We start from the raw sequence: 25,544 nt of genomic DNA on the forward strand, positions 1-25,544 counted from the left end.
ACCCCCCGCCCCGGCTGGGCCTCTTGTCATGTGACCCCAGCAGCGGGTTCGTCACGTGGTTTCATCGGATCATGTGACCGACTCTGCACCTGACCTCGATTCGGGCTGGGGACAGACGGGACGGGATGGAGGCGCGGTAACGGGGGGAGGGGGAACGGGGTCCCCCCGGCGGGGGAGGGGGGAGGAGCGGCGGGGGGGCGGGGTCTCCCCGGCGGGGGAGGGGGAGGAGCGGCGGGGGGAGGAGGAACGGGGTCCCCCCGGCGGGGAAGGGGGAGGAGCGGCGGGGGGGCGGGGTCTCCCCGGCGGGGGAGGGGGGAGGAGCGGCGGGGGGGCGGGGTCTCCCCGGCGGGGGAGGGGGGAGGAGCGGCGGGGGGGCGGGGTCTCCCCGGCGGGGGAGGAGCGGCGGGGGGGCGGGGTCTCCCCGGCGGGGGAGGGGGGAGGAGCGGCGGGGGGGCGGGGTCTCCCCGGCGGGGGAGGGGGGAGGAGCTGCGGGGGGGCGGGGTCTCCCCGGCGGGGGAGGGGGGAGGAGCTGCGGGGGGCGCGGGGTCCCCCCGGCGGGGGAGGAGCTGCGGGGGGGGGGGTCCCCCCGGCGGGGAAGGGGGAGGAGCGGCGGGGTCCCCCCGGCGGGGGAGGGGGGAGGAGCTGCGGGGGGGCGGGGTCTCCCCGGCGGGGGAGGGGGGAGGAGCTGCGGGGGGCGCGGGGTCCCCCCGGCGGGGGAGGAGCTGCGGGGGGGGGGGTCCCCCCGGCGGGGAAGGGGGAGGAGCGGCGGGGTCCCCCCGGCGGGGGAGGGGGGAGGAGCTGCGGGGGGGCGGGGTCTCCCCGGCGGGGGAGGGGGGAGGAGCTGCGGGGGGCGCGGGGTCCCCCCGGCGGGGGAGGAGCTGCGGGGGGGGGGGTCCCCCCGGCGGGGAAGGGGGAGGAGCGGCGGGGTCCCCCCGGCGGGGGAGGGGGGAGGAGCTGCGGGGGGGCGGGGTCTCCCCGGCGGGGGAGGGGGGAGGAGCTGCGGGGGGCGCGGGGTCCCCCCGGCGGGGGAGGAGCTGCGGGGGGGCGGGGTCTCCCCGGCGGGGGAGGGGGGAGGAGCTGCGGGGGGCGCGGGGTCCCCCCGGCGGGGGAGGGGGGAGGAGCTGCGGGGGGGCGGGGTCTCCCCGGCGGGGGAGGAGCTGCGGGGGGGGGGTCCCCCCGGCGGGGAAGGGGGAGGAGGGGCGGGGGGGTCTCCCTGATCCAGCCCTGATGCTGTCCACTGTGCTTTCGGTGGCAGGTTCCTGCTTGTGGTCGCTGTGAGTCTCGCGGGCTGGTGCCTCTCCCGAGCGGGCCCAGAGCCGGACCAGAGTCTCCGGTAAGTGCTGCCCCGTGGGTGGGGACTGAGCACCCAGTGCTGGGTTCTGCTCTGCCTGAAGGCCACCCTCCCGCCGCTCCCTTTTTCTCACCCAGGCACCTGGACTATCCAGGGGCAGCGCCCTGCTGGGTGGGGCAGAGTCCTGGCTCAGGGGTGTCTGGAGCTCCCAGCGTAACTGAGTTTCCCCGCACCCTCCCAGAGGGGATGCTAGCCCATTGCGGCCTCTACACAGGAATATTTTGGGGGGCCCCCGTGAGTCGCTCTACTTATGCCTAGCACCAGCTCTGCTCATGCTGTTTGGGCCCCACTCCATCCTGCTGGGTCACCACAGGATCGCTCTTCCCCTCAGAGTCCCTGCTGGATGGAGCCACGTGGGCCGGGTCGCTCCCTTGGACGAGCTTGTGTTGACCTTTGCCCTCAGGCAGCAGAACGTGGAGCATCTGGCGAAGCTGGTGGGAAGAGTCTCGGACCCCGATTCACCTCAGTATGGTAACTGCCCCGGAGAGAGCAGGGACCGAGGGGGATCTTCCAGAGGGCCTTGGGGCTGTTCATGCAGCTGGCCCCTGCTTTCCCCGCCCACCCCCTCACCCCCTCCCCCGGCCCGGGGAGCATATCTTTGCCCAGCCAGTGCAGTTGCTTCTGGGCGCAGGTGCTGTGAAGAGCAGAATCTGGCAACATGGGGGAAAACATGCTGTGGTGGGAGTCCAAGGGCACAAATATGGAGATGTTTCACTGGAACATGGGGAGTGCTGGACTCTTCCAGGAGAGAACTGCCTTACTGCCCCCCCCACTCACCTCCTGGGTGGGGGCCAACTAGCTGTTGCCTCTGCCCTGTGCTGCAGGAAAGTACCTGTCACTGGAGGAGCTGCGCACACTTGTCCAGCCATCTCTCCTCACGCTCAGCACCGTGCACAAGTGGCTGGGGGCCTACGGCATTAAGGGCTGCAAGACCATTAGCACCTTGGACTTCCTAGAGTGCGTGATGCCAGCAAGGTGAGTCCCTTGGCCGGGGGGTGGGGCTGGGGCTGAGCTGTGTGGAAGGAGAAGCCAGGACCCTGTGGTCTGTGTCGGGTCAGGGATGTAACCCCTGCATAGGGTCCCATGCTGTGTGCTCGTTGACCCCTGCCCAAGTGGTGGGGGCTGCGTGGCATTGGGCCATCTCTATATCAATCTGGGGCTGGATTGTTCAGGGGAATTGCTTCCTCATGTTTCCGGTGTTGGCCAAGAAATGCCTGCAGGTCTCAAGTGTCACAGAGTTTAAGACCAGAAGAGACCACCAAATCTTCCAGTCTGATCTTCTGCATATTGCAGGCCACCGCCGCTCTGTCCTTGCGGTCTGCCTTGTGGTCGCTCACAAGCCTAAAATAAAGCGGCTGAACATATGTTTCCAGGCATGTTGTTTGGTCCATCGCATGTCAGCAGGGATTTGGGATTTTACATATCCTTGGCATTTTGTTAACCAGGCTCCAGGCTGATGGTGATTATGAAAATACTTTTGTAAATCCACAATATTGTTTCATCAAAGCACTTGGTGCTAGGTCTTGTCTGAGTAGATTTAACTGGTCTGATGTACATCCATACGTAACTGGTGGTATGTCGTTCCAAAGCACGTCTCATACTCTGTCAGGTAGCTCTAAACAACACAACTGTGCAGTGCATTTGTTAGTGGCTTGGCTTCTCTTCCCAGTGTCACACGCTACTTCTCAGTTGTCTTACTGCTTCCAGTGTCAGCTCCTGATACGTAAACCCTAATCTCCCCATTTGTATGCAGTTAGCTATCCCTGGGTCATTGTGCACTTTACTCCAGCCATCCAGTAGGAATGTGGCTACTTTTCCATGTAATTTGTTGCATGCTTCCACCCTCAAGCCATCAGTAGCAACATCTAATAGTTCCCCTTCTATCTGCTTTCGATTGGGTAGTTTGTAGCCTAACCTTCGGCAGCTGATCGTTGCTTGAAAAGTTGGATGCTCGGTGTGATGAAGTGGGGATTTTCCCTTGTTATGTTGTATGTGAGTCTTACTGTTTTGCATGAATGCTATGTGTGCCTCAGTTTCCCTGTGTATTGTGTCAATGTGTAGGTGGTGGGAATGAGGGGGTGTGACTTCAGCAGAGGCTGCTCCAGCTGCCTGCACTGATGCTATGACCGCCCCTTCGTAACTTCAGACCCAGGAAGGTCAAAGCTGTGTAAGCTTCTTGCCCTGGAAACCGTATGCTCAGAGAGAGGAGGCTCCCCCAGAGTCCTGACTGGCTTCGTATGGAGTAGTTTCAGAGCATCGCCCTGGTGACTCCGTAACACTCCGTAACAGAAAAGGGAATATTACAGTGGTAAAAAAATTCTGGAATTTTCATGTGTGTCTTTTGTTTCAGTTCTGGAGTTGGTTTTGCTACAGACATAGCCATTTGTGGTTGAAGAACTGTGGTACTTCCTCCTCGTTGTCTTTGGCCGACTGAGATCTGGCTTCCTTTTGATGTACTTGGCAACGTGGTATTATCAGTACCTACAGCCACAGTTGCCAAGGTGAACTGAAAAGAATGTCTAGGGTGGAGGGAAACTGGTGCTCAGATTTCTCATGGTCAAAGAGACTGACATATATTACCTGGCATAGGGAAAATATGGAATTTCTGTGACTTTGGCTAATGTGCATTTGGAGTGGGAAGTTCTGTAGAGTAGCTTAAAAGTTGGGGAGTTGGATTGTATTCCAATAGAAATGCTGGTAGGAAATGATATTTTGAACATGTCCAGACAGTCATACTGGGTCAGATCAATGGTCCATCTAGCCCAGTATCCTGTCTTCCAATAGTGGCTGGTGCCAGGTGCTTCAGAGGGAATGAACAGAACAGAGCAACTTCTCAAGTGATCCATCCCCTGTTGTCCAGTCTCGTCTGGCAGTCAGAAGTTTAGGGACACCCAGAGCATGAGGTTGTGTCCCTGTCATGTTGACTAATAGCCATTAACTGACCTATCCTCCATGAATTCATCTAATTCTTATTTGAACCCAGTTCTACTTTGGCCTTCCCAATATCCCTTGACAATGATTTGCACAGGTTGACTGTGCGTTGTGTGAAAATGTGCCTCCTTAAGTTTGTGTTAAACCTGCTGCCTGTTAATTTCGTTGGGTGACCCCTGGTTTTCGTGTTATGTGAAGGGGTAAATAACACTTCCCTGTTCACTTTCTCTATGCCAGTCATGATGTTATAGACCCCTGTCGTACCCCCACTCCGTCATCTCTTTTCCACACTGAACAGCCCCAGTCTTTTTATCTCTCTCCATGCGGACGCTGTTCCACAGCCCTCGGCATGGTTGTTGCCCTTCTCTGCACCGTTCCAATTACTTCAATATCCCAGGGAATATTGTTCTGTAATCCCCAAAGGGAACAGTAAAGACGATTACTGAGGGGGCGGGGTGCGCACTTACTGCTCAGCAGAGAGAAGCAGTGTGCTTTTCAGGCTGACACCAATTGTATAGCAGAGGAAAAGAGCATGCTGTTTGTGGGGAGGCGCTAACCTCTGTGACTGCCCAGTTGTTAGCTGCCAGCATCTTGCAGATGAGCAGAGGGCAGACAGTGCTCTAGAAAGCACAAATAGACACATCCTAGAGCAGAGGTCTTCAAACTGCGGGTTGCGACCCAGTACTGGGTCGCAACCCGAAGTCACTGGGTAACGACGGCTCAGGTCACCACTGACCTGGCCGTTAAAAGTCCCGTCGGCCGTGCTGCCTGGCTAAGGCAGGATAGTACCTAACTGTTCTGACACCACGCTGCACCCCGGAAGCGGCCAGCAGCAGGTCCGACTCCTAGGCGGGGGGCCACGGGGCTCAGGGTGCTGTCCATGCCCTGAGCACCAGCTCCACACTCCTATCGGTCAGAAACCAGCCAATGGGAGCTGGGGGGAGTGATGCCTGCAGTCGAGAGCTGCGCGGAGCTGCTTGCTGCTTCCGCCTAGGAGCTGGACCTGCTGCTGGCTTCTTCTGGGGCGCAGCACGGTCCGTGATACCAGGACAGGCAGGAAGCCTGCCTTAGCACCCCCGCTGTGCCGCTGACCAGGAGCTGCCCAAGGTAAGCCCACGCCCCAACCCAACCCAGAGCCCCTTCCTGCACCCCAAACCCCTCATCCCCAGCCCAGAGCCCTGATCCCCTCCTGCATCCCAAACTCCTCATCCCCAGCTCTGTTGGGTGGTGGGCATCAACAATTTTCTTCAACTGAGTTGCCAGAAAAAAAGTTGGAAAACTGCTGTCCTAGAGCAGCAGCCCCCAAATGTGAGTCACGCCCCTGGGGGAGTCACTCCATCAGGAGATGGGACCTCAGCAATCCTGAGTGTGTGGAAAATGCCATTTTCCACAATGGCATCCTCCGCACAGTGTGCCCTCAGATGCACCGTAAGTGTGCGAGGTCACGCTTTGTGGAAGCTGCCATTTTGAAATGGTGTCCTCCATGCTCTCTGAGGTCATGGGAAGCAATACATGTGAAAATGGGGTTATGCAAGGAAATGTTTGGGAACCACTGTCCTAGAGGGCGCACCAGTGAGGGGAGACGGAGACAGGTTTTTTGAAGATTAAGGATGTACAGGAAAGCTCCCATGGGGAATGATTAAAAACCCTGGGAAACCTTACTATCAACTAGTTATGCCTGCCCAGCGCTGTGGGGAGTTAATGTTGCTGGCCCACCACTGCCCTTTAGCTGATCACTTGGGAGCATAGAGGGCCTACGATAAGTTAGAAAAGGGTTTTTATTGGCCAGGGATACAGAATAACATGAGACTATTGCAGATCTTGTGACTTATGTCAGAAGAGAAGGAGATCTGGAGGGCCCCAAAGTTAGAGACAAGAAGAAAAACACCAGGGCAGTCTGCAAAGTATCTTTTATGGCTGTATACAATGCAAGGAGAATGAGGAACAAGCAGGATGAACTGGAAGTCATGGTATATAAAGAAAATTGTGACTTAATTGGCTTTACAGAGACTTGGTGACACAACTGTCACAACTGGAGTACCAGCACTGAGGGATATAGTTTGTTCTGGAAGGACAGATATGGGCGGAGAAGGACGAGGCGTTGCACTGTACATCAAGAATGTCTCTACTTGGTCCAAGAGGAAGTTAGCGACAGACCTACTGAGTCTCTGGGTGAGGATAACGAGATATTATGGTGGGTATTAGGGGGCTTATTTCTTCACCCACTTACTTCCCTGGTCCTTCTTGCATGAACAGAGAGCAACAATACCCGAAGTCCAAAGGTGCAAACAATTGGATGTTTATTGGGGTGAACGTCCAGCAAGCATGATTCCAGTTTTCTTCCTTAGTGTACCCCTTCCCAGCTCTGACACCACAGAGCCTTACACCTGTGTCCCTGTTCCCATTCCTGCCCTTAGCCAAACATGATTCCAATTTCCCTACCCCCATTCCCTGTTCTTATTTCCCCCACCCACCTCACTTCGTGATTGACTGCAGACTATATACTAAAACTTGAGTTCTGCTTAGCTATACCTTAACCAATATCTGAAATTTAACTAACCAATCCTAACATATTGTAACATGATTATTTAACCAATTATATCATAGAGTCATAGAATATCAGGGTTGGAAGGGACCTCAGGAGGTCATCTAGTCCAACCCCCTGCTCAAAGCAGGACCAATCCCCAATTAAATCATCCCAGCCAGGGCTTTGTCAAGCCTGACCTTAAAAACTTCTAAGGAAGGAGATTCTACCACCTCCCTAGGTAATGCATTCCAGTGTTTCACCACCCTCCTAGTGAAAAAGTTTTTCCTAATATCAAACCTAAACCTCCCCCACTGCAACTTGAGACCATTACTCCTTGTCCTGTCCTCTTCTACCACTGAGAATAGGCTAGAACCATCCTCTCTGGAACCACCTCTCAGGTAGTTGAAAGCAGCTATCAAATCCCCCCTCATTCTTCTCTTCTGCAGACTAAACAATCCCTGTTCCCTCAGCCTCTCCTCATAAGTCATGTGTTCCAGACCCCTAATCATTTTTGTTGCCCTTCACTGGACTCTCTCCAATTTATCCACATCCTTCTTGTAGTGTGGGGCCCAAAACTGGACACAGTACTCCAGATGAGGCCTCACCAATGTCGAATAGAGGGGAACGATCACATCCCTCGATCTGCTTGCTATGCCCCTACTTATACATCCCAAAATGCCATTGGCCTTCTTGGCAACAAGGGCACACTGTTGACTCATATCCAGCTTCTCGTCCACTGTCACTCATAGGTCCTTTTCCGCAGAACTGCTGCCTAGCCATTTGGTCCCTAGTCTGTAGCGGTGGATTGGGTTCCTCCGTCCTAAGTGCAGGACCCTGCACTTATCCTTATTGAACCTCATCAGATTTCTTTTGGCCCAATCCTCCAATTTGTCTAGCTCCCTCTGTATCCTATCCCTACCCTCCAGCGTATCTACCACTCCTTCTAGTTTAGTATCATCCGCAAATTTGCTGAGAGTGCAATCCACACCATTCTCCAGATTATTTATGAAGATATTGAACAAAACCGGCCCCAGGACCGACCCCTGGCACTCCACTTGACACCAGCTGCCAACTAGACATGGAGCCATTGATCACTACCCGTTCAGCCCGACAATCTAGCCAACTTTCTACCCATCTTATAGTGCATTCATCCAGCCCATACTTCTTTAACTTGCTGACAAGAATACTGTGGGAGACCGTGTCAAAAGCTTTGCTAAAGTCAAGAAACAATACATCCACTGCTTTCCCTTCATCCACAGAACCAGTAATCTCATCACAGAAGGCGATTAGATTAGTCAGGCATGACCTTCCCTTGGTGAATCCATGCTGACTGTTCCTGATCACTTTCCTCTCATGTAAGTGCTTCAGGATTGATTCTTTGAGGACCTGCTCCACGATTTTTCCGGGGACTGAGGTGAGGCTGACGGGCCTGTAGTTCCCAGGATTCTCCTTCTTCCCTTTTTTACATTGGCACTACATTAGCCTTTTTCCAGTCATCTGGGACTTCCCCGTTCGCCACGAGTTTTCAAAGATAATGGCCAATGGCTCTGCAATCACAGCCGCCAATTCCTTCAGCACTCTCGGATGCAACTCGTCCGGCCCCATGGACTTGTGCACGTCCAGCTTTTCTAAATAGTCCCTAACCACCTCTTTCTCCACAGAGGGCTGGCCATCTACTCCCCATGCTGTGATGCCCAGCGCAGCAGTCTGGGAGCTGACCTTGTTAGTGAAGACAGAGGCAAAAAAAGCATTGAGTACATTAGTTTTTTCCACATCCTCTGTCACTAGGTTGCCTCCCTCATTCAGTAAGGGGCCCACACTTTCCTTGGCTTTCTTCTTGTTGCCAACATACCTGAAGAAACCCTTCTTGTTACTCTTGACATCTCTTGCTAGCTGCAGCTCCAGGTGCGATTTGGCCCTCCTGATATCATTCCTACATGCCCGAGCAATATTTTTATACTCTTCCCTGGTCATATGTCCAACCTTCCACTTCTTGTAAGCTTCTTTTTTATGTTTAAGATCCGCTAGGATTTCACCGTTAAGCCAAGCTGGTCGCCTGCCATATTTACTATTCTTTCGACTCATCGGGATGGTTTGTCCCTGTAACCTCAACAGGGATTCCTTGAAATACTGCCAGCTCTCCTAGACTCCTTTCCCCTTCATGTTAGTCCCCCACGGGATCCTACCCATCCGTTCCCTGAGGGAGTTGAAGTCTGCTTTCCTGTAGTCCAGGGTCCATATCCTGCTGCTTACCTTTCTTCCCTGTGTCAGGATCCTGAACTCAACCAACTCATGGTCACTGCCTCCCAGATTCCCATCCACTTTTGCTTCCCCCACTAATTCTTCCCAGTTTGTGAGCAGCAGGTCAAGAAAAGCTCCCCCCCTAGTTGGCTCCTCTAGCACTTGCACCAGGAAATTGTCCCCTACGCTTTCCAAAAACTTTCTGGATTGCCTGTGCACCGCTGTATTGCTCTCCCAGCAGATATCAGGAAAATTAAAGTCACCCATGAGAACCAGGGCGTGCAATCTAGTAGCTTCTGCGAATTGCCGGAAGAAAGCCTCATCTGCCTGGTCCGGTGGTCTATAGCAGACTCCCACCACTACATCACTCTTGTTGCTCACACTTCTAAACTTAATCCAGAGACACTCAGGTTTTTCTGCAGTTTTGTACCGGAGCTCTGAGCAGTCATACTGCTCCCTTACATACAGTGCTACTCCCCCACCTTTTCTGCCCTGCCTGTCCTTCCTGAACAGTTTATACCCATCCATGCCAGTACTTCAGTCATGCGAGTTATCCCACCGAGTCTCTGTTATTCCAATCGCATCATAATTCCTTGACATCACCAGGACCTCCAGTTCTCCCTGCTTGTTTCCAAGGCTTTGTGCATTCGTATATAAGCACTTGAGAGAACCTGCTGATCGCCTCAGTATGAGGCAGGAGCCCTCCCCTCACAGACGTTCCTGCCTGTGCTTCCTCCCGGTATCCCGCTTTCCCACTTACCTCAGGGCTTTGGTCTCCTTCCCCGGTGAACCTAGTTTAAAGCCCTCCTCACTAGGTTAGCCAGCCTGCTCGCAAAGATGCTCTTCCCTCTCTTCGTAAGGTGGAGCCCGTCTCTGCCCAGCACTCCTCCTTCATGGAATACCATCCCATGGTCAAAGAATCCAAAGCCTTCTCTCCGACACCACCTGCGTAGCCATTCGTTGACTTCCACGATTCGACGGTCCCTACCCAGGCCTTTTCCTTCCACGGGGAGGATGGACGAGAACACCACTTGCGCCTCCAACTCCTTTATCCTTCTTCCCAGAGCCACGTAGTCCGCAGTGATCCGCTCAAGGTCATTCTTGGCAGTATCATTGGTGCCCACGTGGAGAAGCAGGAAGGGGTAGCGATCCGAGGGCTTGATGAGTCTTGGCAGTCTCTCCGTCACATCGCGAATCTTAGCCCCTGGCAAGCAGCAGACTTCTCGGTTTTCCCGGTCAGGGCGGCAGATAGATGACTCAGTCCCCCGGAGGAGAGAGTCCCCGACCACCACCACCCGCCTCCTTCTCTTGGGAGTGGTGGTCCCACCACCTTAATTGTTTACACCCAGCAAAATTAATTATACAGCAGACAGAAACAATCACAGAACCAGACAGAGATTATACAGACAAACAATGGGGAAATAGGGACTACAGTGATAGAACAAACACAGAAATGAGGATTTCACATCCCAGCTATTGATAAGTGAGTTCTTGCCAGACAGGATGCTATCAAACTAAGTTTCCTTTTACATCTTCTAGGTACGTCCCTTTCTCTGGAGGTGATAGGCAACTATCAGGACAGGATTGTATACCTAACAGCCCAAGAGCACCTTATTTCAATATGACTAGGTTGGAATGTGAGGATGTGACCGGTCGCTTCCCAGCTTATGGCTGCCTCTGTTGCTTAGCCAAAGGCCTTAGCCTAAGAACAGGGCCTCAGACTGTCACAGTAAGAGAAGGACCTTACACCGGCAGACAGTGATTTTGATTCTCTCTTTTATACCTCTAGAACTAGCCAAGTGATAAGAATACACCTAAATTCTTAGAGTATAGGCCTTTACAGACAGGCCTGAATATCTATATCCTAACAGTGGGGATCTATTATAGGCACCACATAAGGAAGAGGAAGTGGATGAGTCATTCTTCAAGCAGGTAACAAGATTAGCTAACACATGAATGAATATTAATGGGGAATTTTAACTTCCCTAATATCTGTTGGAAGACTATTACAGCCAAACATCTGTCCTGCAACTTCTTAGCATGTGTAGGGGACAAGTCTCTGCTTCAGAAAGTTGAGGAAACAACTGGGGGGTCATCTATTTTGGATCTAGTTTTGACCAGCAGGGATGAATTAGTTGCAAAGCGAAGGTGGTCAGGAACTTGGGAGGAAGTGATCATGATCTGATAGAATTCCTATGGAAAGGAGGACATGAGAACAGGAAAACAAGGATACTGGACTTCAGAAAGGTGGATTTCAACTGACTCAAAGAAATAGTAGGCAAGATCCCATGGAAAGACCAATTAGGAAGAAAAGGAGTCAAAGGGGCTGGCAGTTCTTAAATTATGTAATACTAGAGGCTCAGCATCAGGCTATTTCTGATGAGGAAAGAGAACAAGAGCCACAGGAGGCCAATGTGGCTGCACAAGGAACTTTTTAGCTCTCTCAAACCCAAGAGGGACCCATACAGGAAATGGAAGGAGGGGCATGTTATCAAAGAAGTGTACATGGGAATAGTATGAGCGTGTAGGGACAAAATCAGGGAAGCCAAGGCAAAGAATGAGTTACAGCTCAATGTTAGAGATGGCAAGAAGAGATTATACAAATACATCAGACAAAAAAAAAGATCAGGGATTCATGATAGAAAGGCAGAGCTGCTCAATGTCTACTTTGCTTCACACAAAAAATATGTGACCAGATGACTAGCGAAGTTACCACAGACAATAAAGGGGAAGGAATGCAGATCGGGATAAGAGAAGATCTCTGTGTTCTTTCAACTAATTTGAATGAATTCAAGTCAGCAGGGCCTGATGCTGTTCACCTCGGAGTGCTGAAGGAATTAGCTGAAGAAATCTCTGAGCCTCTGGCAATAATATTTGCAAATTCCTGGATGACAGGAGAGGTCCCAGAAGACTGGAGAAGAGCTAACATAGTGCCCATCTTTAAAAAGGGGGAAAGGAGGAGTCAGGGAACTATAGACCAGTCAGGCTGACCTCCATATGTGGGAAGTTACTAGAGCAATGTATAAAACATTCAATTTGCAGATACCTAGCGGAGGTACGTTGGAGAAATGTGGGCTCGACAGAACCACCATCAAGTGGATATGTAATTGGTTAAACATCCGCAAACAGAGTAACTATTAATAGAATGATGTTGGATTGGAGGGAGATCCCAAGTTGGGTTCCACAGGAATCTATTCTGGGTCTGGTGTTATTTTACATCTGTATTAATGAGCTGGATGTAAGAATAGAGAAAGTACTGATCAAATATGCAGATGAGACAAAGCTGGGCCGTGGCAGGAGGGCCACCGACACTTCGGAGGATAGAACTAAACTTCAGAGGGATCTTGATAAATTGGAGAACTGGGCTATAGACAACAAAATGAAATCAACAAAGAGACATGTCAGTTGCTACACTTAGGAAAGAAAAACTGAATGCACAAATACAGAATGGGGGATAACTGGCTTAGTGTGACAAGATGTCCCGATTTTTATAGGGACAGTCACAATATTTGGGGCTTTTTCTTATATAGGCTCCTATTACCCCCACCCCCTGTCCCGATTTTTCACACTTGCTGTCTGGTCAGCCTAAAGTGGCTTGGCAGCAGCACTGCTGAGAAGGATCTGGGACTCGAAGTGGATCACAACCTTGACATGAGTCAGCAATGCGCTGCTGCTGCAAAAAAAGCAAATGCAATTTTGGGCTGCATTAACAGAGGCTGTCACAGAGTCAGGAGCCACTTGGAGTGAAGTCAGAACTCTAGTGCAGTGTCTCTCCCATCACGGCCTGCTCTCACTAGGGCAAGGAGCCTCCATGGTTTCAGCACTTCCTTGGGTCTGACCTTGGAGCGTTCAGCCCCCTGTTCAGCCCGTGAGCTCCCTGCAGCGAGTCCACCTTGATGGGCCACGTGGGGAAGACTCACATGCCCCCAAAGGGCCCTGCCCGCCACTCCACAGGCAGCTGTGACTCCGCCAGCGTGTGACACAGACGGGTTATTAGTTATCGGGAACACAGGGTAGAACAGAGCTTGTTTGCTGAACGTTCCTAATTTCTGTGGTAAGTCCATCTTGGGGGAACCCAGAGCTCAAGGCTCCCCCTATCTGCCCCCCCAAGTCCCAAAACAGGAAACTTACCAGCTTCCAGCAGCCCAGCCTCAGCCATGCTCAGCTGCCCCGCCTCTGTGCTTTGTCTCTTTCAGCAGAGGACATCAGTGGCCAGGATACAGAGTGTCCACCATCGTCTTCCCGCACTCACATAGATACTTGAGTAACACGTAGGGGAAACTGAGGCATACACAGTAATCGGACAAAACATTAAGAACATTTCCACTTCGTCACATTGGCACAGCATGCAAGTCGCAGGAGGTGATAGTATTCCTCTACTCAGCATTGGCCAGGCCTCAGCTGAAGTGTTGTGTCCAGTTTGGGTCACCAATGTCTAGGAAGGATGTAGAGAAACTGGAAAGGATCCAGAGGCAAATGACAAAGATGATCCAAGGGATGGAATACAAACCATACGAGCAAAGGCTGAAGGAACTGGGTATGTTTAGTCTGGAAGACAGGAGATTAAGTGTGGGACATGTTAGTGGTCTTCAGAGTTGTTCTCTCTGGCCACAGAGGGCAGGACAAGAGGCAATGGGATGAAACTGCAGCATAGCAGATTTAGATTAAATCTCAGGAAGAACTTTCTAACTGTAAAAACAGGAAGACAATGGAACAGATGCCTTCGGAGGTCATGGAAGCTCTTTCACTGGAGGTTTTCCAAAGGAGGCTGGAGAGCCATCTGTCTTTGATGGTTTAGGCACAACAAATCCTGCATCTTGGCAGGGTGTTAGACTTGATGACCCTTCCGGTGCCTTCAAACTCAGAAGTTCTAAATTCCTCTACACCCCGTTGCCTGTGAGTGAGCTGTAGCTCACGAAAGCTTATGCTCAAATACATTTGTTAGTCTCTAAGGTGCTGCAAGTACTCCTTTTCCTTTTACAGATATAGACTAACACGGCTGCTACTCTGAAACCAATTTTTAGGGTGGTAATATACATTGTAGGCCTGATGCTGCTCCCTGCCCAAAGGCGGAAGATATATCTTAGTCCTAGTGGATTTTGCCAGTAGAGGCAGTGGCTCTGTCTAACACAGAAGCTAACAAACACTGTGGCAAAAGCCCTTTTCACTATTTTCAGCAGAGTGGATTTCCTGAAAAAGATTTTTCTCAGATCTTGGTGAAATCTTGGACAGATTTCATGTCCCATCTCTTCAGTGAATTATGAAAGTTGTGTGGAGTGAATCAACTAAAGGCTGCCCCATATCACCCAGAGCCAAATGGTTTGGTGGAGAGATTCAGTGGGACAGTGGTATCTATGCTGGAATGCATGCAAACAAAAGGGCCCAGGGCTGGGATGAAATGTTACCTGGTCTGTTTGCTTATAGGGAAGTGTCCCAAGAGTCTACAGGGTTTGTCCCATTTGATCGCCTATATGGAAGGAAAGTGAGGGGACTTCTAGATCTCATCAGAGCCTCGTGGGAAGGGGACAGTAAGACAGAGGAAGAAGCCCATGACAGAGTATTTACAAAGGTTTGGAAAATTGCTGAGAGATAAGATGGATGTGGTTCAAGTTCAGTCCAAAGCAGACTGTGAAGAGTTACAAAGGGATCTCACAAAACTGGGTGACAGGGCAACGAAATAATCCCAGCTACACAAGGATGGGGTCTAAATTGGCTGTTACCACTCGAGAGAGATCTTGGAGTCATTGGGGATAGTTCTCTGAAAACATCCACTCAATGGGCAGCGGCAGTCAAAAAAGCAAACAGAATGTTGGGAATCATTAGGAAAGGGATAGATAATAAGACAGAAACTATCATGTTGCCTCTATATAGATCCATGGTATGCCCACATCTTGAATACTGCAGGCAGATGTGGTCGCCCCATCTCAAAAAAGATAAAATGGAATTGGAAAAGGGCAACCAAAATGATTAGGAGTATGGAACGGCTGCGTTATGAGGAGAGATTAATAAGACTGGGACTGTTCATCTTGGAAAAGAAACGACTAAGGGAGGATACGAATCAGGTCTATAAAGGCATGACTGATGTGGAGAAAGTAAATAAGTAAGTGTTATTTACTCCTCCTCATAACACAAGAACTAGGGGTCACCAAATGAAATTAATAGGCAGTAGGTTTAAAACGAACACACAACGCACAATCAACCTGTGGAATTCCTTGCCAGAGGATGTTGTGAAGGCCGAAACTATAACAGGGTTCCAGTAAGAACTAGATAAATTCATGGAGGATAGGTCCATCAATGGCTATTAGCCAAGATGGGCAGGGATGCTCTGTTTGCCAGAAGCTGGGATTGGGTGACAGGGCATGGTTCACTTGATGATAACCTGTCTGTTCAATCCCTCTGGGGCACCTGGCACTGGCCATTGTCGGAAGACAGGATACTGGGCTAGATGGACCTTTGGTCTGACCCAGTATGGCCATTCTTATGTAAACTAACCTCACTGACAGCCAAATCAAACTAAAGATGTGGTATGGTAAAAATGCTTGTGAATGATCTTTTGAAGTGAGGGCTGTGGTACTGGTGCTAATCCCTGTGAAAAGATACAAAATGCAAAACTCTCATGAGGGACCTTTTGAAGTGGTAGAAAGGTGCATTTGTTCACCCTATCATTTTAAAAGCCCTCACAGTAAAACTGCCCCACAGACAGTACGTATAAATACGCTTAAAGCCAGCCACAGTAGGGAAGCAGGGCCAAATTAACCATTTGTGGGCCCAGCGCCAAACATGCTTGTGGGCTCCATGGGGGCAATGGCCAGGGGAGATGGGTCCCTGGAGCAAGGGACCGGCTAGAGGCAACAGGCGGGGCATAGTGGGGGGAGTGGGGGGCTGGTCCGCCCAGCCCAGTGCAAGGGAACTGTTTATAAACTGGCAGCTGCTAGACATACACAGGCCTGCCCGGTCCTGTGCAGCTAGCATGCCCCTTCCCCTCGGGAGCGGGCCCATGCCACAGCACAGCCCTCGCCCCCATCCCATTGTCACCCAGACCTGCTATGTCCAGAGCCCCCGCCCCCCCCCGCCCTCCCACCCAAATGCACAGTGCCCTGCACATTACCACAACTGCCCAGCACCCTACACAGAACCCCCACTCCCTAGCACCCCAACACACAGATCTCCCCCACCTCCCAGTGCCCTTCCTCACAGCCCTCCCACCACAACTACACAGTGCCCTCCACAGACCCCTCAGAGACCCACTCCCCCACGTCCTGGCCCCCGGCCGCACTTATCAGCCCTGCTGGAAGGTGACTGTGTCTGCCAGGCTGAGCTGCCGGTGCAGTTGGGGCCGGTCCTGATCCCAGGGCAGGGAATCGCTCCAGCCCCTCGGGGGTGGCACAATCAGCCAGGCCAGTGCCTGCTCCCAGCCAGGCTTCCTCAGGACCCACTTGCCTGGAGGGGCCCAGCCAAGCCCCCCACATTGGCTGAGACTGGCCAGGCTTCTGCACCTGTCCCAGGTGGCTCAGCTCTGGGGAGGCAGGTGGGACCCCACAGGTGGTGAGCAGCAGAGACAGCCTGGAGCTGAAGCTGCACTGGGATGGGGTGGAGAGGAGCTGGTGGGGCCTCGGTGTGCAGCGTGAGCGGGCCAGGCCTGGGCTCCTTCTGAGTGTGGGCCCAGCGCCATGGTGGCACTGGCGCCATTGTAAACCCAGTACCGCAGGGAAGCAATGGTAAATGTGATTTGTTGTATTGAAGGAGAATCTGAGGTCTCCAACCTCATTGATTTGGTGACTGAATTCCAAAACAACTCATCCCGTGAAAGCATTGAGGTACGCCATAACATAACACCACTCGAACAGACAGAGGTATTGTCTGTACTGCAAGTATACAAGCAAATGTTCTCTAGCAAACCAGGACAATGACCCATAAAATCATCACTTTGACTGTTATAATTCTTGATCATAACATGAATTATAACATTCAAAAAGCAGTCGGAGAACACTTTAATCTTCCTGGTCACTTGATTACAGACCTAAAAGTCGCAATATTACAAGAAAAAAACTTCAGAAACAGACTCCAACCAGAGACTGCTGAATTGGAATTAATTTGCAAACTGGACACCATTAAATTAGACTTGAATAAAGACTGGGAGTGGATGGGTCGTTACACAAAGTAAAATTATTTCCCCATGCTTATTTCCCCCCCTCCCCCCACTGTTACTCTCATCTTCTTGTCAACTGTTGGAAATGGGCCATCCTTATTATCACCACAAAAGGTTTTTTTCTCCTGCTGATAATAGCTCACCTTAATTGATCACTCTTGTTATAGTGGGTATGGCAATACCCATTGTTTCATGTTCTCTGTGTGTATATCTGTCTTCCTACTGTATTTTCCATTGCATGCATCCGATGAAGTGAGCTGTAGCCCACGAAAGCTCATGCTCAGATAAATTTGTTAGTCTCTAAGGTGCCACAAGTACTCCTTTTCTTTTTGTTCTGTTATTACTTGAAACCACTTAAATCCTACTTTTTATACTTTTGTTTGTTAATGAACGCAGAGTAAGTGATTAATCCCTGGGGGGCAAACAGCTGTGCATCTCTCTCTATCAGTGTTATGGAGGGCGGACAATTTATGAGTTTACCCTGTATAAGCTTTATACAGAGTAGAACGGATTTATTTGGGGTTTGGATCCTACTGGGAACTGGGTGTCTGGTGACCTTGCCCTTGCCCTAGTCCATCGCTGCTCCGCCTGGCCCCAGCCCCCGTTGCTGCACTGTCGGTAATGGGGCGGTCAGGCGGAGGCGTGCCTGTCTCTGTGGTGTCAGCCTTCTGGGCTGGTTCTAGTGCCTCTGCTGTGGGGAGCAAGGGACAATGTCTGTTTCGCTGCTGGCAGGCTCCCTGCTATGAAACCGAGCCCCGTGCCGGGCTCCCAGCTGCCAGCTCGGGCTGTCTGCCCCGGGGTGGGGTGTGATTCCAGCTGTGAGCCCCGGGGCCAGGGGGGGATCCAGCTATGAGCCCCGGGGCAGGGGCAGGGGGCCAGGTTCCAGCTGTGAGCCCCAGGCTGGGCTGACAGCCAACAGGCCCTGACTACATCGCCCTAAGCGCTGCGCCTCTCGCGGAGGTGGAGTTATCAAGGCGATCTAGGAGGCAACTTCCCTTGGCAGGAGCACCATTGTGGTGTAGACACTTACAGTTAGGGCAGATCAGCTGCCTTACCGCCCTAACTCTGTAGCATAGACCAGGCCTGAGAGTCAGCAGCCTCCAATTCCCTTCTCTCCTCCTCCATCGCCGCTCATGACATCAGCCGCTCTCAGAGCGCTGAGCTAAGGGGAGGAGACCCAGCATGTGGTGAGACAGAACATTTGCTTTTCAGTTCACTTAGCTTGTTAAGTTAGGGGTGAGCTTGCGCTTTGCGCCTTTATTTTCATTTTGTAACAATCCTGAGCATCATCCCTTGAAATCACTTAAAATCTGTCTCTCTGTTGTTAATAAAAGTGTCTTATTGTTTTATCTTAACCAGTCTGTCTGGATTGCATGTGGGAAGCTCTGTTTGGGATAGCAAGGCTGGTGCATATCATTCTCCTGTGAAAGGATAGACCTTTCACGTGCTTGCATTGTTCAGCAGTGCCAGACGCACATTTCTGAGAGACGAGGCTGGGGCTAGGACTTTGCGGATGTCTCCCTATACGTAGTTCATGAGGGACTGGTCAGAGGGCTCCTGTTTCTAGCGGGGAGTGAATGCACATGCTGATGGCTTTGAGCAGGCACATGCTGATGGCTCTGACAAGCGCTGCAGTATAACAGGCCCCAGGTTTGAGAATTATGCGGATGCAGCTGTTCGAGGGTCTAGCACGTACCCTGGGGAATGTCACAGTGTACAGAGTGTGAGCCGGGTCATGCCTGGGGGAGGGTAGTGCGGGGAGGGGCAGGGCTGCCTGAGTTCCAGCAGCCACAGGGGTGGAGCCGGGAGGCGGTCCCCCTCTACCCCAGGCTGATGGGTGGCGTTTGATTCTCGCAGCACAGCAGAGCATCTCCTGCCAGGAGCCCGGTTCCATCGCTATGTGAGCGGCCAGCGCAGCGCTGTGCGCTCCCCTGTCCACTACACCCTCCATGAGGAGCTGGCTGAGCACATTGACTTTGGTATGAGCTGGCCTGGGCTGGGGGGAAGGGCTGCATGTTCCCGGCGCTGTGGAGACCTGGAGAGCTCATGCAGACTCACCTGGTGTGTGAGATGTGCTAACCCAAGCACCTGCTGCTCCCGGCTGGCTCCTGCAATTCCTCAGCCACTCCACTCTCCTTCTTGGCTGGTCAGGCCCCTCCTACTCCCAGACATGGTACCAGTGTCCCTAGGCCTGTCCTGGGGTCTCTACTCTGCAAATGGGGAAACAGGCCACGCATTATTAACTAGTGTTAGCCAAGCCTGATGCTCCCACCCCCGCCGTGCGAGGTGAAGGATATGGGGTGACGTTACCTGCCACTACCATGCAGCCACCTCTGGGGTGGGAAGCAGCAGCTACTCAGCAATGACACAAGAACACTAGGGAGCATTTTGGGATAGGAGGTGAAGGGGAATCTTAGCTCTTCCCTGCAGGGAGGCATGGAAGCGGTTTGGTTGTAGGGGTACGCTGACTCTGGGGAGCCTGCTGGGCACTGTGGCTGCACTGACCCCAAGGGAAGAGCGCCCATCTTGCAACACCTGGCTCTTTGTGTCATCTCTCATCCGCACATGGGCCAGCCCCGCCCTGCTGGGGCGGAGGTCTGGGAGGCTCCCAGCGCAGAGTGAATGAGCTTTCACTGCTCCCATGCAGACCAGAAAGGAGGAGGGGCTAGAACAGACCCCCCCACACACACACACACCCCACTGGAGACGCAGGCCCTAACCCTGCCTCTTGTGCTTTCTCCTTGGCATCCAGTGGGTGGCCTGCACCGGTTCCCTGCGGAAAGGAAGATGGTGACCAGAGCTTCGAGGAAGGAGGAGGCGATGGCACGGTACCAGCAGAGGAGGGTAGCTTTCCATCTGGGCGTGACGCCCGCTGTCATCCGCAAGAGATACAACCTGACGGATGAGGACATTGGGTCATTGCCCAATAACAGCCAGGCCTGTGCCCAGGTAACCGTGGTGACACCCTTCCGTGACAATAGCCATGCTTGAGCCCAGGTAACCATGGTTACACACTCACCCCATAACAGTGGCCTACCTGTGCCCCAGGATCTATGGGAACCCCACCTGTTGACAGCAGAAGCGAGGCCAGTGTGGAGCACAGAAGCCGGCTCAGGGACAGCCAGTGGGGATCCCAGCAGGGGGTGCGCGCTTGTCCCAGTCTGGGAGCCTGGGGGATGGACGGTGCTCTGGGTGGGGGAGGAATGTCACAGTGTCCCTGCCTGTCCCCACAGTTCCTGGAGCAGTATTTCCATCCGGCCGACCTGGCGGAGTTCATGTGGCTCTTCGGAAGCAGCTTTGGGCACCGCTCCCAGGTTGACCAGGTGGTCGGGCACCAAGGGCTGGGCAAGGCAGGGCTGGAGGCCAGCCTGGATGTGGAGTACATCATGAGCACAGGTGCCAACATCTCCACCTGGGTCTTCAGTAATGCAGGTACTGACTCCACCCTGACACAGGCCCCCCCCCCCCACATCCCCCCCATACACATACAGGCCTCCACGCAGGTACTGACCCCACCCCGACACGAGCCTGTGCTCTCCTCCCCCCCCCCCACTCCCCCCCCGCCATGCAAGTACCGACCCCATCCCGACACAGGCCTGTGCCCCCCCATAAACCCACGTTGATTGGCATTAATTGTTATCCTCCTTTACTTCTTTATTAATCGAGTCCTGTGTCCGCCACTCCATTATCTTAACTTGGGGGGGAGGGATAGCTCAGTGGTTTGAGCATTGGCCTGCTAAACCCAGGGTTGTCAGTTGAATCCTTGAGGGGGCGATTTAGGGATCTGGGGCAAAAATTGGGGATTGGTCCTGCTTTGAGCAGGGGGTTGGACTAGATGACCTCCTGAGGTCCCTTCCAACCCTGATATTCTATGATTCTATGATCACCAACAAACCTATAATTTCCCAGGCTGTCCCGTTTACGGTCTCTTTGAATATTGGCACAATGTGAGCTTTCTTCCAGTCCTGTGGATCTTCCCCAGTGCTCTAGAACTGATAGAAATCCAAGATAAGTGGTTCAGGAAGCTGCTTGGCCAGTTCTTTTTATCTCTCTTGGGTGCAAGAGAGATTGAAACGACTGGGAGAAGTGATACGAATGAGAGGTGACATGAGAAAAGTCTATCACTACTGATTGGTCAAGAGAAGGGAGATTGTGGGCTTCTGTTTTCCCAGTCTCTCAGCAACGGGACGGGGGACAATCAGTGACATGTAAAGGAAATACTTTTTCATGGTGTATGTAATTAGCCTGTGGAACTCACTGCCATAGGATGCATCTGAGGCCAAGGACTTGGCAAGATTAAATGAGGGACGGGCCATTCGCTGACTGCAATGAGTATAGTGAGTAACAGTTCTGGCAGGGATGTTATATCGTCTCTATTAGTGCCCAGGATGAGACCTGGGGGCTAGAAGTACTCTAACCCATGTTATGTTCCTGCACTGCTTTCCCTCTCCTGGGCCTTCTCTGCTCTGCCCCATGGGGATGGAGGCTCCAGATGGGGCTGATCCTTCTCTGCTGCCCCTTGCAGGGAGGCATGAGAGCCAGGAGCCCTTCCTGGCCTGGCTGCTGCTGCTCAGTAACACGTCCTCGCTGCCCTCGGTGCACTCGGTGAGCTACGGCGACGATGAGGACAGCCTGTCCAGGGCCTACATGAAGCGTCTCAATGTGGAGTTCATGAAGGCTGCTGCGCGGGGCTTGACTCTGCTCTTTGCCTCAGGTACATGCAGCCTGCTGGTGCCTCTTGCCCTCAGCTGCCTTCCTCCCTGGGAGCGTGTGGATCCTGCTGGCTGTGCCGTATGGACGCTGCTGAGACCCAGGAGTCCCCCTGGTCACTCCCTGCAGCGCTCGGGTGGGGAGGTGGGTGCCTGGCTCCTGGCCCCAACAAGGGTCCAGGCCTCACCGGCCATCCCCTTCGGCCCCGTCTGTCACCGCCACCCACAGGCCAGGCTGACCCAGAACTCCTGCCTTGCAGGTGATGAGGGAGCTGGCTGCAGAAAGCTTGCTGGAGGGAGGCACACTTTCCGGCCCAGCTTCCCAGCCTCCAGGTAAAGGGGTGGGGAGGGCTGGGAAGTCTTGGGCAGACAATGCTGCAACCCTGGCCTCAAGCTCAGCATGCAGTGCCCTGGCCAAGCGGCCATGGGGGGGCGCAGCCTGTTACAACTCCTGGCCCTGCTCTGCCCTGGGCTGAGTGCTCCTGGCAGAGCCCCAGCCAGGAGGTTTGGGGCTGCTGTGGCAGAGATGGGGAGCAGCAACACAGATGAGATTGGAGGGTGAGAGAAGGCCGGACGGGGGCAGGCCAGGCAGGGAAGGCTGGAGGGGCAGGCCAGGTGGGGCAGGCGGGTCAGGGCAGGCTGGAGGGGGAAGGCGGTGGGGGCAGGCAGGAGGGGAAGGCGGGCCGGGGCAGGCCGGGCGGGGGAAGGCAGGGAGGGCAGGCCTGGCTGGGAAGGCTGGAGGGGCAGGCGGGATGGGGCAGACGGCAGGGGCAGACAGGAGGGGAAGGCTAAAGGGGAAGGCCGGTCAGGGCAGGCAGCAAGGTTCCCCAGGGAATGGAAAGGGGCTCAGAGACCAATGCAAACTGACTGAGAACTGGGGGCCTGAGCAATCCCAGGGCCGTGCGGGGAGGGAGCCCTGAGAACTGCCAGCACTAGGGGGCAGTGGGGCCTGGAAGGCCAGAGAAGTGGGGGCTCCTGCAGTATTTGTGAGAGTCTCTCCGTTGTGGGAGCTGCTGGCCCCACAATGAGAAGCTGTCTCTGGTGGCCTGGCCGTGCAGCTCCCCACACCTGTCCCCACAGCCCCTATGTGACCACAGTGGGTGGCACAGCCTTTAAGAACCCCTTCCGAGTGACCTGGGAGGTGACAGACTATATCAGCGGCGGGGGCTTCAGCAATGTCTTCCCTATGCCTGACTACCAGGTATGTGGGGCTGGGCCGGGGTGTGGGGCTGGGTGCGGGAAGTGCAGCGCAGTAGCTGGCAGGTGGGGTGGGGGGTGGCTGGGGGCGGTGGTGAGGGCAGGATGGTGGAGGGGGGGCGGGGGCAGGGGCAGGTTCCCTCCCCATCTGTCTGTCTCTTCCAGGCTGCAGCTGTCAGGAATTTCCTGCGCTCGGCCCCAAAGCTGCCACCCCGCTCCTACTACAGCAGCAGCGGCCGTGCCTACCCCGACCTGGCTGCCCTGTCCGACAGCTACTGGGTGGTGACCAACCGCATCCCCCTGCCCTGGGTGTCTGGGACATCGGTAAGGAGCAGCCCTAGGCAGGGCCGCGGGCAATGAGTCCCCGGACATCTCCAGGGCCCTGACGCACCTTTCCTCCCCCGCCAGGCCTCCACCCCTGTGGTGGGGGGCATTGTGGCCCTGATCAACGACCGCCGTTTGCAGAAAGGTCTGCCGCCCCTGGGCTTCCTGAACCCAGCGCTCTACAAACTGCAGGAGAAGGGACCTAGCACCGCCCTCTACGATGTGAGTGGGGCTGAGGGGTGAAGTGTCGGCAGCTGTGGTCTCTGTGCAAGGGGAGGACGCAGGCCTGGGAGCTGGAGAGACGAGCCCTATCTGAGGGTGGAGGAAGAAGGGATCCCCCCTGGTTTGCCCTGGATCCAGGGGAGGGGACGGCCTGGCTGGCGTTTCTCCAGCCCCAGCCTTGGAGTGTCCTGTAGCTGGAACTCCCCCTCTGCAGGGCAGTGATTCCCCGTTGCCCTGCTCCTGGCTCTGTGCTTGTCTGCATTCGGTCGGGGCAGCTAGCGACTGCAGCGTGCACTTACTGAGCTCTCTGACTCCCCAGGTCACCATGGGCTGCCACCTGTCGTGTCTGGATGCAGCAGTGGAAGGGCAGGGGTTCTGTGCTGGCCCCTCCTGGGACCCCGTCACAGGCTGGGGCACCCCCAACTTCCCACAGCTCCTGAGAGCTCTGCTCAACCAGTGATGCCGACAGCAGGAGGAAAGACCTGGGGCTAGACGGGTACACAGTGGGCTAAACCACAGGATCACCCCCATTCTCGCCCCCTCCCTCCCACCACATCTATCCTGAGCAGGGGCACCTTCCTCTGAGCTGTAGGGCCAAGGGGCAGGTCACTGCTCCTCCTGCCCCTTTACCTTAGTGAGCAGGCGGGGATTCAGGGCCTCCTGGAAAGAAACAGCTCAGGCTTCCCCCTACCTCGCGCTCAGGCCTGCTGGTGCCTCCCTCCAGTTATCTCAGGCGCTGCTACTCTGCAGCCCAGTGTGGCAGCTGAGTTGTGCATTCCCCTGCCTGGCCCCAGGCCCCCAGGAGGGGGTGACATGGTGGGAGCTGCTTTGGGGGAGTCCCGCACAGGGAGGGGAGATGCTCTCACATGAACTTTCCTCAGGGGGAGCAGCAACAGCGCAAGGAAATAAGGGTCTTGGCGCTGGGAGTGTCCCCAGTAGTGCAGTGGGGTGGAGGGATGGGCTGATTCGGGGTTGGAGCAAATAAAACACCTGGCTGCCGCTATTTACTGCTTCATGGACTCGGGGAATTTTGGCCTGCGTTTTGGGATTCCTAGGTGTCTTTCGTTTCCCTCTGTGCTGCGCCCAGTTATGGACAGGGTAAAGCAGAGCTGGAGAGCTGAGGCCTGTGTGTGATTGTTGTGTGCTATGAGTGGGTCATTAAAGGACAGGCTGAAACAAACCCTGTCGCTCATGGAGTCAGGAGGCCGGGAGATTCAGCCTAGCAGGTTTCCCCATCCCTGGTACTGCCCCCAGCTGGAGAACAAAGCGGGAAGGTGTCAGTGGCTGGCTTACGAGCTGGCCTTGGGAGAGACATGCATGACTGAGACCAAGGGCTTGTTACACCGCGGTTCTCCCAGTGGTGCAGGTAATCCACCTCCCCAAGAGATGGTGTAGCTGGGGGGACAGGGATTTAGGGTGGCTTAACAGTGACTCTCAACGTGGTGGGTTTTTCACATCCCTGAGGGATGTAGTTAAACTGAGTTAATATTCTAGCACAGAGCAGACATAAGAACAAAGGGACAGAGCCAGATTGCCAAACTGGCTTTGACAGCAGCCAGGCTCAGGAGACCTGGCCATGTATGGGCCTGGCTGAACACTAAGGGCTGGCTACACTTGCAGATGTAGAGCACTTTGAGTTAAACCAGCCTTCGGAGAGCGCAGCAGGGAAAAGCCCTGCGGTCTGTCCACACGGACAGCTGCAAGAACACTGGCGTGGCCACATTTGGGGCACTTGCAGCGGCATTGGGAGCGGTGCATTATGGGCAGCTATCCCAGCATGCAAGTGACTGCAACGTGCTATTCAAATGGTAGGGTGGAATGTAACAGGGAGCGTGTTGTGTGTATGTGGCGGGAGACGGTGGGTTTTTGGGGGGCTGAGAGCATGTCAACATG

At 54.0% G+C, this 25,544-nt stretch overlaps 1 protein-coding gene across 1 annotated transcript; it reads left to right on the plus strand.

The window, feature by feature from the left end:
- Positions 1-24,632, plus strand: TPP1 (tripeptidyl peptidase 1). The gene is made up of 13 exons (XM_074953797.1): positions 1-136; positions 1,256-1,333; positions 1,683-1,822; positions 2,176-2,326; positions 19,057-19,178; positions 19,952-20,148; positions 20,433-20,631; positions 21,725-21,913; positions 22,169-22,241; positions 22,989-23,109; positions 23,271-23,429; positions 23,514-23,651; positions 23,971-24,632. The coding sequence occupies exons 1-13, from the start codon at positions 126-128 to the stop codon at positions 24,109-24,111; spliced, it is 1,719 nt and encodes a 572-aa protein (XP_074809898.1). The 5' UTR covers positions 1-125; the 3' UTR covers positions 24,112-24,632.
- The last annotated feature ends 912 nt before the right edge of the window (positions 24,633-25,544 follow it).

Source organism: Natator depressus, chromosome 1 (assembly GCF_965152275.1).
Source record: "Natator depressus isolate rNatDep1 chromosome 1, rNatDep2.hap1, whole genome shotgun sequence".
Taxonomy (NCBI): Eukaryota; Metazoa; Chordata; order Testudines; family Cheloniidae; genus Natator; species Natator depressus.

Excerpts from the sequence above, each read along its gene's own strand:
- TPP1 (XM_074953797.1), top strand. Across the intron at positions 1,823-2,175 it reads CCCCGATTCACCTCAGTATG|GAAAGTACCTGTCACTGGAG; the intron begins GTAACTGCCCCG and ends CCTGTGCTGCAG. Across the intron at positions 23,430-23,513 it reads CCTGGGTGTCTGGGACATCG|GCCTCCACCCCTGTGGTGGG; the intron begins GTAAGGAGCAGC and ends CTCCCCCGCCAG.